Source organism: Hevea brasiliensis, chromosome 11 (assembly GCF_030052815.1).
Source record: "Hevea brasiliensis isolate MT/VB/25A 57/8 chromosome 11, ASM3005281v1, whole genome shotgun sequence".
Taxonomy (NCBI): domain Eukaryota; kingdom Viridiplantae; phylum Streptophyta; class Magnoliopsida; order Malpighiales; family Euphorbiaceae; genus Hevea; species Hevea brasiliensis.
In genome coordinates, this window is record NC_079503.1 from 10728536 (window position 1) to 10741471 (window position 12936).

Consider the following 12936-nt stretch of genomic DNA (forward strand, 5'->3'; position numbering starts at 1 on the left):
TTTTTATTGTTTTGGCTTTGAGAATCTTATTTGGAAATTATTGTGTTGCCTACTTTGCAAATGGAAATTTTGAGATAAAATATGATTTGTGGTTTGTATGAAATATTTAGATATTGTGATTTGGAATTGTTTTGATTCACACTTGGCATGACACTGTTACTATGTTCCTCCTCCATTTATGGGGTGAGTGTGATTATATTCCTCCCTCTTTGACTTATCAGTCTGGGGTGAGTGTGATTATTTTTCTCCCTCTCTGGTTTACCAGTTGAGGTTGTAGATCGGATGAGTACTCATTAGCTAGCTAACCACCTCCCTCATTGATTTCGATTAGTGGGGTTATAGATTGCTTTGTCGTGGTGTACAACACGGCATTGATCGGAAATTTTGTGTCATGGCTTAAGTTGTGTATGAATTGGAAACACTGTGTTTATTAAATTATTTGACTCAAAATTTTTCTATAATGAGCTTTGATCATTTGTGAAATGTAATTTTGCAGCATTTAAATTGTGTTATTGATTTGCAAAACTGTATTATTCAGTTATTTGATCAAATTGTGTTATTGATTGTCAAAACTGTATTGTTCAGTTATTTGATCAAATTGTGTTATTGATTGACAAAACTGTATTGTTCAGTTATTTGATCAAATGGTATTATTGATTGGCAAAACTGTATTATTCAGTTATTTGATCAAATTCTATTATATGAACTTTGTAAATTGTGAAATGGAATTGTGAACAATTTGATTTGTAAATTGTCAATAAAAGATTTATGTATCACATTTCAAATTATTATTGTGCACCACTGAGTAAATTTTACTCAGCGATAGCTTTTCATTACTGTCGCAGGTAGACAGACTAATAGGGCAGCAAACTAGACTGCTAGTACTACACTGAGAGATCATCGGGTATATTGAGTATACCATATTTTGCATTTTGTATTATAATGTATGATCGTTGTATGTATATAGTGTTCTTGGTTTTGAGCAGTTGTAAATTAAAATTATACCTTGAAGTTGTAAAATAAATTGTGAGTTATTTTGGCTTGTAAAATTTGTACTATATTTCTTTTATCTCAGCTTTGAAAATACTGAAAAATTACTGTGGATTTGAGTTGAGACACATATTAAGTTGATCAAATATTGGAGTTGAGATTGAGAAATATATTTGAAGTTCTTTTTACAGGTTTTTGAAGAACTGTTTTATTCAAAATACAGATGGCACTCTGCCAAAATTTTTACAGAAATTACTAATAATTCAAATGTGTTAGCTATTTCACTTCAGTTCAAAAAAGTTTTTAACACCTGTAAATAGTGCTCACCACTGTAAAAAGAAGTAAGAAAAGTTTTAAAATCCCTTGTAGTGTATTTAATGGGTTACCAGTAGACGAAGTTGGTAATTCATTAGGTATACTACGGGATCATGTTATGCCTTACAGAGGGGTAGGGTGTGACATTTCTATTCTTCATGAAAGTTGTTTTACTATGTCTAAGCTTTCTATGGGTTCAAGAATCAGGTCATTTGGATCTCTCTACATAAAGTTATGTCCATTTGAACGATCACTATTCATATGATCATTTTTTCAGGTACAGGTTTTGGTTACCCGGATTCAAGCCAATTTTAGGTCACTTTGTGTTGATTTTCTGGGTAGGGGGTCTTCATAAAAAAATGTAGCATTATGTTTCTAGTTTCACCTCCAATTGGGCTTACATCAATTGAAGCTACAAAATTCAACTTATGGCTGCCCAAACCCATTGGACTCAAAGTCTAGAATCTCCAGCACAAAGGGCAGCACATCCAATTCACAAATCGATGCCACAACTAATTCCATTTTAAGGTCAAACGACATCAAATGGTCACTAATTGACCTTCATAACATTAATTCATCAACAATTTTGCAAAACCCTAATTTTGGCTTAAAACCCTAATTCCCAATATCTCAATCTCATACTACACGTAGAGATCAAGGTTCTAATCCATATATTCTCATCAAAAGCCATCACTACACAACTTTAATTCAATTAAAATCATCAAAACCATCATTTACTCATGGCTGCCAAAATTGATGGATTCCCTAACATGTATATTTTGTTTCAATTTCAACAAATTCTAGCTCAAATTATGTTCCTAACCATGAATAGAGAGAAAGGGGTGAGAATTGGCACTAACCTTAAATTGAGTCAATTCCAAGCTTGCTAACTTCTCTCTTTCTACTTCTTTTTGCTGCCTAACGCTTCCTCAAGGTGCAAGGTCAAATTTTTGTGAAGGGATCAAGGGATTTTATGGTGAATTTAGCTAGAAAATGGAGCTTGATTGAACAACAGTGGTGAAGGCTCTCAAGATGGGTTTCGGCCAAAGAGAAGGAGGTAGAAGATGAGCTGATTTTTTTGATTTAATTATTTTCTTTTACCTTTTGTACTTAGACTTGTCTAATTTTGATTGGCTAGAAAATTTTAATTGCATCATTTTTACATCATGCACATGTAATAATTCTAATTTAATTTCATTTTGTTTTAGTTTCTTTTCCTCTCTTCCCTACTCATTTTTAATTAAATTTTTCATCAATATTTATTCATATTTTATGACATAAATCTCACATACTTAAATGGACATGTTGGTCAAAAATCATCTTTGAAGGTGAAATGACCAAAATGCTCTTCATTGTGCTTACTGAGTTAAAATTGTCTGTATCAATTTACATTTTTTTTTATATTTTCTTGGCATTCTATTGGCATCTAAACCTCAATAATCCTTCACTTAAGTCCTAATAATTATTTCACATGGTTTCCCATTGGTCTAAGGTTGCCAACTGTCTTCTCAGTCGCTTCTTGTTGGGGTTACCCATCGACGGAGCTTAGGCTCATTTAACCTCTCTGTATTTCATTTCTTAAATTTTTTCTTAATTTTTTTCTTGTCATTATTTAGGTGATTTATGACTGCTCACTCTAGTTTAAATATAGTTTCAGATATTCTGGCTGTCCAGACAGATATTAGTCACCAGAACAGTAGAATGTATGGACTACCTAAAGTGAGGGCGTTACAGAGGTGCCATCTGTGGTAATTTCAAACACTGACAAGGTTGAGATAAGTTCTAAATTAAGGAATAAGATAGCTTCTAAAGGCTTGTGAAGGGGTAAGAATATGAAAGGAAACATAGACCTAGCCTAGTCTAACACATGTGGTGATGTTAACTTGCTAGCAGGAGAGTTCAATAGTTTGCATTTGGATTATCGCGAGCTAGAAACAACTCAATAGAAAAGGTAAGCATTAGGAAGCCCACTATCCAGGGCCCTGGGTGTGTGATCATGACGACCAAGAGGAGTAACTCTTTATGGAAGCTAGTTTTGAAGGCGAGCCTAGTATCATTCCTACATCTAAATTTGATCCTACTAATGGACAAGCCCAAAAGGTAGGCATATGGTGGTGAATTGGAGAAGAATGGTCGATCCTAGACTTTAACATGTGTACATTTAAGCCCAAACATTAATATGTGATTTCTACTTTTAATCAAGATGTTGAATTACATGAAATTCCTTCTCTCAATGAATTAATCCCTATGCCTATTAGAGTAAACATAGAAGAATCAAAGGGTAAAGATGATTCTAAGGATGAATATTCAATTGAAAAGGAAGAAGGTTCATTAACCCTTATATTGTGATTGAGTTTCCTCTGCCTTATTTTATTTTTTATGATTAAGTTTTTTTTTTATCTTCTTATGAAATCGCTAAAGTGTAGCTGGTAATGGTTTTTTGAGAATTTTAAAAGAATGGACTAGAGTCCATAACCCTTCAATTTGTGTCCATATGGAACCTGACATTAGCAGTATTCATGCGAATTGCATTGTTATGGCACTATTCATGCGAATTGCATTGTTATGGCACTAGGGTTTTTAAATCTTGTCGTATCAAAGCTTTGGGTTCTTTTTAGAGGTATTTGGGTACTTCGAGATCCAAGTTAAGTGGAAATGTGATTATTCGCCAATGTTTTCATTTTATGCATCTTCAAATTTTTTGTAAATCTAATGGTATTTCATTCATGTTTACTGCTATGTATGCCAATCCTCATTCTAGGGCTAGGAGAATTCTTTGGCCTTTACTTGTAGATGTTGCTTTTTCAGTCACTGATCGTAGGCTTATAGTTGGTGATTTTAACTAAATTTCCTACGCATTTGGGAAAAAGGAAGAAATAAATTTGTTGATTCTAGATGCATGATTGTTTAGATACTAAATAAGATATTATTCTTATTTGGACCTTGGTTATAACGACCATTTTTCCTTTATCACTGTTTATACTAATCTTTATCCATTTTACACAATTTAATTATTATAATTTACTAGAGCACTCGTATGATATATTTTTTTTTTTTAATTCTTCACCACCTTGTTATGATTTATCAAGATTACTAAGGCAACAGTTTGCCACTTTCTAAGGTGATAGTCGCCACTTGAAAATCATTATAGTCTGCCGTTATTAAGTTCATCAAGGCAATAGTCCGCCACTTACAATTTATAAAGGTGATAGTTTGCTACTTGTAGTTCATTAAGGCGATAGTCCGCCAATCAAGTTCATAAAGGTGACAGTTAGCCACTTACCTCATTAAGGTGATAGTCCATCGATCAAGTTCATTAAGGCTATAGTCTACCACTTAACTCATTGAGGCAATAGTTCGCCACATATTTCATTAAGGCGATTCTCCGCTATTCAAGTTCATCAAGGGTATGGTATGCCTAAAATCTTTGAGGCAATCATTCAGTCGAAAAAACTACAAGCAATTATTTGCCCATAATCTCCTAAAGAGATGGTTCATCAAAAATCTCTAAGTTGACAGTTTGCCCAAAATTTTAATAGCTTTATCACATGGCTAGAGCTTTGTCATCTAACACACCATCTGACACTAAACCTAAAGATTTGTAATAATGGTATAATATAGCCCAAAAAACCCAAATGATCGATTCAATCAAACAAGTGTCCAAATGATCAAGATCCAAACCATTTTATGGTTCGGACACTCTAGGTGATAGTCTGCCACTTGAAGGTCATTAAGGCGATAATATACCATTATTAAGTTCATCAAGGCGATAGTCTGCCACTTACAATTATTAAAGAAATAGTTTGCCACTTAAAGATCATTAAGGCGATTGTATGCCATTATTAAGTTTATTAAGGTGATAGTCCACCACCTACAATCTATTAAGGTGATAGTCCGCCACTCATAAGTCATTAAGGTGATAATCCACCACTCACAGGTCATTAAAGTGATAATTCACCACTTGTAGTTCATTAAGGCAATAGTTCGCCAATCAAGTTCATAAAGGCGATAGTCTGCCACTTACTTCATTAAGGCGATAGTTCGCCACTTACATCATTGAGGTGATAGTCCACCAATCAAATTCAAAAAGGTGATAGTTGACCACTTACCTCATTAAGGCACTAGTCTGCCAATCAAGTTCATTAAGGCTATAGTTTGCCACTTACCTCATTAAGGCGATAGTTTGCCATATATTTCATTAAGCCAATAGTCCACCATTCAAGTTCATCAAGGCAATAGTATGCCTAAAATCATTAAGGCAATCGTTCACCAAAATATCTACAAGTGATTTTTTGCCTAGAATCTCCCATGGCAAAGGTTTACCCAAAATCTCTAAGGTGATGGTTCACCCAAAATCTTAATGGCTCTATCACATGGCTAGAGCTTTGACGTCTAACACACAATTTGACACTAAATCTAAAGATTCATACTCGAGAGGGCATTAAGATACAATACACTTCAAAATACCCGAATGATCAGTTCAATCGATCAAATGTCTAAATGATCAAGATTCAAACCATCTTAAGATTCAGATATACAAATTATTTAGACACCATGAGGTCTGCTTAATTGAATAAGAGTACTAGTCCAACATTAACTCTATTAAATAAGCATCCCACCTTATCTAAGAATTTTCTATTATCACACTCCTTGTAGTAACAGGACGCCCATTCAATACCTATAAAAGGGACCAATTTAAGACAATATTCTTTTTAGTTAATTATTTAATCTCAATTCCTATAACTAATTTAAGTATCGAAAATATTGCCAAACTAATCTATTGGAATTCTCTTTCTTGTTTCACAATTCCACACTCACAAGAGGTCACAGCAGCATCAAAACCTGAAGTGAGAAAACTTTAAAAGTCAATTTTGTTCTCTTTGAGCTTCAAATCAAAACTGTTAATTTAAATATGAAATTAGGTTAAAATTGACGCACAGACAGGCCTAAGAAAAAGAATAGAAAGAAAATTAAAAAACAAAAATATGTGAGCGTGAGGGAGTTGAGGCGCGGGGGAAATGGAAATCCAGCAAAGTGGGGTTATAATCACGCGATAGTTTGTTGGATTTGTCACATGACCTACGAATGTCCATCTACCCTTTTTAACGATGGCGACAACTCCCATCCTTTACCCATCTTGTCTTTTTCCCCCTTTTACCATTCTACCCCCACCTATTTCTTTCTTGTATTGGATGCTATCACTAACAGCCGTCTCATTGCCCAACACTCCCGGTGGGAATCAACTTACATGAATTTTATGGAACGAGAATTATTAAATAAAATCTCAATTGTTTTATTTTATTTTAATTAAAACTTAAATTTAAGATTTTATATTCATTATATCAGGATTTCAATTCTTTCTTTGCATTTCTTAAAAAATATAAAAAATAATTAATTTAACACGTATTATGAGTTAATGAAATCTATAAATGTTAAGATACAAAAAATTCTTATCTATACTCGTTTCATTATAAACCCAAAATATAAATACGTGAGATGTATATGTTTAATAATAGATTCTACCATATATTTTATATTTTAAATTTATAATAAATCATATTTAAATAAGAAAAATTCTTAGTATACATATATTCTTAATTGATAATTTATATAATTAAGGACAAGTGGGTCGGTCAAAATACAAAATAAAAAAGGAAAAAAAAAAAGAGTAGGGTTAGGCAGAATCATGCAAGGTCGGACATAGAATGGGTAATAATTAGGAATGCGAATGCATTCTCATACTATATGTTATAAATGTAGGGATTAAAAAACAAGAAATGTTTAATAAAGTAAAGAGAGAATCCATTAAAAAGCACCGCCTAATCAACTCCCTTATGGCTCTTGGTAATAGGTCCATCTTCTAGCATTGCCTTTTGTCATGTTCCCAAAAGATAAGCACAAAAATATCTAATATTCATAACTCCCTAACTATCAATTACGCTTAACACACACACTTTCCCAATTATAGTTATCTTATTCACTTATTTAATTCTCTCACATTACAAGTTAAACACATTTTCAAGGTAAGGAACTCACATGTCTGTTAAAAAAATTAATATTACAAGGGCATACCTGTCAAAAAACTCAATATTAAATGTAAATAATCCCTACCCATGTTCACATTATTAATTTGCTCTTTACCTAGCTATCTTATCTTTTTTCCTCAATGAAATGAACCCAATTTTCTTCATTTCTTTTCCTCTTCTTCTCCATCGCCTCCATATTCTTGCTTGTTGAATTTGCTCAAAGCATACCCTAAGTGCTCATCGTCCTTCATGGAACCTAGCCAATCCCCACCACCTCAAGGCCTGACCCAAGAAGAATATGCAGAGCTGAAGCCTTTAATAGACACATACCACAAATTTGAGGCGGCACCCAACACATGCACTTCTCTAATAACGCAACTCATTGGAGCACCAGCTCAAGCTGTGTGGCCTTTCGTTCGCAGCTTTGAAAACCCACAAAAATACAAGCACTTCATCAAGAGTTGCAACATGAAAGGCACTGGTGGTATAGGCAGCATTAGAGAGGTTACTGTAGTTTCTGGGCTACCAGCTTCTACGAGCACCGAAAGGCTAGAGATTTTGGATGATGAGAAGCATATATTAAGCTTTAGGGTGGTTGGGGGTGAGCATAGGCTAAATAATTATCGGTCTGTCACATCTGTTAATGAGTTCAGCAAAGAAGGGAAGGTTTACACAATTGTTTTGGAGTCTTATATAGTGGATATACCAGAAGGGAATACTGGGGAGGATACAAAGATGTTTGTGGATACTGTTGTCAAGTTGAATCTTCAAAAGCTGGCAGTTGTAGCAATGGCTTCACTGCATGGACATGAATAATAATGATGGAGATCAATTTGGTGGTGGTGGTTGAGGCGGCTGCGGTGGTGACGGGAGCCGTGATAGAGATGGCAGGGCTCTCATTGATGTTATGATGATATCTGATCTGAGTGGCAAGTATGGGTTTTGCAAGTTGGGTTTTCTTTTCGTTTTTCGTTTATCCTTCTATTGACTAGGAAATTAGTATTGGCTTTTATATCCTAATTTTATATCTGGGTGAGTCCAGATATAAGCCTGGCTTGTTCTTGTTGTCAGGTTCCAATCTTCATTTTCTTAATCTCTTATTAACAAAAAAAAAAAAAAAAAAAAAAAAAAATCAGTTATAAGGTCAGCATTTTCTCCTGAACAAGTTAAAGAAAGTTCAACAATAGATATGATGATGGATTCCTTCATCAATTATCATTTTCTTTTTCAATCGACTATAGAATATCTTTTTTTTATTTTTTCCCTTCTTTACTTTCATTTGTTCCTCTACCAGGAATTTGCAAGTGGCAATAAGATATTATACAAGCATGTTCATATATCCTCATATTGTACATGGTGACATTAATTTCTCATATGAATTAATTGTTTAATAATAAAAAAAATAAATCTAGATAAAGAATATTATGCTCTGTTACACCTATGCACAAATTTGTTATAAGTTTTCGAGCAGTAATGAAACAAATATAAAGAAAAAGGTTGAAGAAGTAATTCTTTATAGGAAACAGCCGGGCTGCCATTTTTGTGCCACTTATGAATGACGAGGCTGAAGTCATTGACAATGTCTAGCCCACAATTAAAGTCAGAATTGACATTTCTTGAAATAATCAAATCTTAATTTGGTTCGGTATTCTTCATTTAAATTCATAACAAATAGCTGGTGACCTCACATTATACAGAGATTACTTGTACGAATTTAGTTACATTTCTAAACTATAACTACAAGGCTCAAAATGATTATAATCAGCATGAAAAACTTGGATCATGAAAAAAAAAGTCTTGTACCCGCAAATTTTTATTTCTCAATATGGATCATCTAATCACACCAACCTGTTAATGCCAATTTGAAGCTTAAGATCATTGCCTATAAAATAAATTAGTAGAAATATTCCTACACACACAGAGAGATGAAGAATAAAACCTAGCTAACAATCAAGAGCTTCAGGTTCCATTTTTTATGCAACTTACGGAAAATGAAAGAAAATTTAGCAGAAGAAAAGAAAATATTGGAGAGGAATGAAAAACTTATTCACAGTAATAGGTCTTGCTTTTATACATAGAGCTAGAATAGCTAAATTAATTAACTTTAATAACAGCTCTTGTCACATGCTGCTAGTTCAGCTAAAAAAACTAACTCTAACAGCTTTAACCTGCTTTTCCCGTCATCCATCTCTTCAGCTTATACACTGAACTTAGGTTAACGCTAATAAAATTAAATACATTCAACATCCCTCTCAGGATGGAGATGGGTTTAGATTAACCAATCCCATCTGAGAAGTGAAATAATGTAGAAGTCAATGGTTTCGCAAACAAATCAGCAAGTTGAAACTTTGCAGGTATGTGAGTTGTTTGAATGTAACGTCCCAACAACAAGTCCCATATTAGTGGCTAATCAAATAGTTAAAGGTTTTATGTATTCTTGATACAACTATTAGAAATAACTTGGATTAATCATTTTAAGCCAGTGGTTTCGTGGAACATCTATTAACAGATAAGCAACTCCTATACTATAAATTGATGCCATGTTTCTATTTTCGGCTTCAACTGAAGAACAACTAATTGTAGTTTTCTTTTCAGATTCCAAGAGATGAAGGAAGAACCAAAGAATACACAGTAACCTGTAATGATTTCCTGATTATTGGTGCAGATGGCCTAATCAACATCACAGAAAGCCTTCAGCTGACAATTATTGTTAGAGAGAAAGAATAATCCCTTGGCAGGACAACCTTTCAAGTATTGAATTAGATGGAGCACAGCTTCTCAGTGTTGCTTTCGAGGTGCTTGAAGGAATTAACTAAGATATTTATCAGGTTCTAGGAGAAGATCACTAGATGGAGCATCCAATTTCAGGCTTTTTGACATTCCATAATTACCTTGCTTTGCATTAAGCATCTCAGCATCCTTGACAATGACTAACCCCAGGACTCTGCTTGAGAAATAATCCTGCTTCTGATCTTGCAAGTTCAACTCCTAGAAAATATTCAGCATATCCTATGCCTTTTATTGTGAATGCTTTATGAAGAAAAGTCTCGACCTGGATAATGTTTGCTTCAGAAGCTGCTTTGATGAGCAGATCATCAATATAGACTAGCAGGGCAATAAACTTATCAACATGATGCTGCCGTGAATCCAAATTTCTAGTCAGGGAACTAATTTAGCCTATAAACAAAGAAAAGAGTAAGGTCGGTGGCCTATTGGTCAGCTACTCTGACGCTCAATTTAGTAACATAAATTGAGAGCAGTGAAAATGAATAGTAATAGGTTCAGTAGAGATTTTGACAAAGTAAATGTACCTAACTAATAGTTGTTTTCATATTTATAGACCAAAGAGTTAAATAGTCATTGTAACTATATAGGTGAATTTTGGATATTTGGCCAATATCTAAGATTTTCACCTAAATATCCAGTCTTTTTGTTGACTAGTACCAAAGGATGTTCATTATGATTAATACTCGGTTTGTTAGGCAACATCTCCACTTGTCTCTTTTATATTTGTACGTTTGGCCTCACCGGTCCAAACACTCTTTTGCTCTGTCTGGATTATCACATTATGGTCTGTCTTGCTCTGGCAAAAGCTCTTTTTTTTTTGCTCTAATTTTTTGAACATTTTGACCACGTCTTTAGATTCTTTTTACCAACGCTAATTATTTGACTCAATTTAAGACAGTAGTATCACAACATAATGGATTTAATCACTTAATTAATTTTAATAAATTATTTAATTATATAATATAATATGTGTTTGAGATTTATAATAATTATTTCATAATATTAAATATCTTATCATCATGACAATCTAAAAGATGTTGAAAAACATATTCTTATTTTAGCCCTTCAATTTGAGATGGTTCTCCATTCGATTATTGATTAAAAAAATATAAAAATAATAAATTAAATTTGGTTTGTACAATTTGACTTTTATAGTGTTATTTCGTTTTCGATTCTTGTTCTTTTCTTAAAAGAATTTGGCAGAATTAATTGTAAATTCTAATCATAAATGAAGGATTTTTCTTATTTAAATCAGGTAAAATTTATTTATTAAATATATGAATTTTTTTAAGTGTATAATAGATTGATTACGAATCTATATGAACATTACACACAAACGGGGAAATGAATGAAAGAGAGGATTGTATTTGAAGAGAGTAGCAGATGGGTTAAACAGTTTTGGGTGAGACTTGAGACTGATACTTATGGAGATTATCTTAATAATGTTAAATTTAATTTAAAAAATATTAAAATTATCTTTAAAATTTTGAGATTATTATCAATTTAATATAAAAAATTTAAAGTAATTTAAACACAAGAGATTACATTTTTATTCTTTATTTTATATTAATTAAAAAATGAAATATTTATTTATATATATATATATATATATATATATATATATATATATATATATATATATTTATATTACTTGCGTTTAATAGAATGAAATTAAATATAGTATAATTAAATATTTTATTTAAAATTTTAATAAAATATTTATTTTATTACATTATATTTTGTTGCACTAGTTCAAATTTGTGATGATATATTGTTCTAAGTGATTTCTCAAAATAAGGCCATACGTGTCTTTTTCTTCTTTTTTATTTTTTTTTTAAAGCGATGTTAATTATTAAAAATTTTTATTGAAAAAAATTATAAAGAAATATAGTGTTTTACATGGAAGCAATTGAATTTACCGCTCTTAATTAGCTTCCACTCCCTCACCCATTTCTTAATATAACAGGAGGGAAGTAGCAAACTCCATGCTCCATCCCATCTCATTGAAAAAATTAATATATTTGATTTTTGATGGATAAAATTAAAAGCAGAGAAAATAATTTTTATTAAACAGTTACAGTGGATTCATGATAATCAATATGAATGGAAATCTTGTAATTTGGACGTGTATACTTTATTTTTAACTAATTGAATAAATTAATTTATAACTAATGATGAATGAAAATTAGTTACCCAAAAAAAAATGATGAATGAAAATTTAGCCATATATGTGAATATACATACACATGTATATGGTTTGAAATCAAGTGACAAAATTTTACACCATGTGGGTTTTTCTCCCCTCTGAGGGTAGTGTTATAAATAGTTTTTAATGATTTTTTGGTATGTAGATCCTATTCGACACAGAGAGGGATTAGATAGATTTGCACGTATTAAAAAATAAAAAAAATAGCAACCAATCAAATTAGTTGTTAATATATTAAAATCGATTACTAATCGATTTAGCAATCGATTTAGTTAGTTGCAATGAGGTTTGTTGCAAATAACAATCAATAATAAAATTGATTGCTAAATTAATTAAATTTAAAAACAAATAAAATTTTTGATAAAAATTTATCAATTGCTAATAACAATCAATTTAGCAATTGAAATAAGTTGCTAATAATAATTAAAATATAATCAATTACAAAAAAATCGATATTTTTAATTTTATAATTTTACAATCATTCTGTAAATCAATTACTATTTATAACTTATTTAACAACTAAAAAGTCGATTTTTAATTTTAAAAAATTATAAAAAAAATTAAATTTTCAAATAAAAAACAAAAAACTCAAATAAATAAAATTTTTAAAAA

At 31.8% G+C, this 12936-nt stretch overlaps 1 protein-coding gene across 1 annotated transcript; it reads left to right on the forward strand.

Annotated features, from left to right (window-relative positions):
• The first annotated feature begins 7145 nt into the window (after positions 1–7145).
• Positions 7146–8587, forward strand: LOC110635302 (abscisic acid receptor PYL2). The gene has a single exon (XM_021784585.2). It carries the CDS (start codon positions 7581–7583, stop codon positions 8145–8147), a length of 567 nt encoding a protein of 188 aa, XP_021640277.1. The 5' UTR covers positions 7146–7580; the 3' UTR covers positions 8148–8587.
• The last annotated feature ends 4349 nt before the right edge of the window (positions 8588–12936 follow it).

Excerpts from the sequence above, each read along its gene's own strand:
- LOC110635302 (XM_021784585.2), top strand. The coding sequence starts at position 7,581 with ATGGAACCTAGCCAATCCCCACCACCTCAAGGCCTGACCCAAGAAGAA.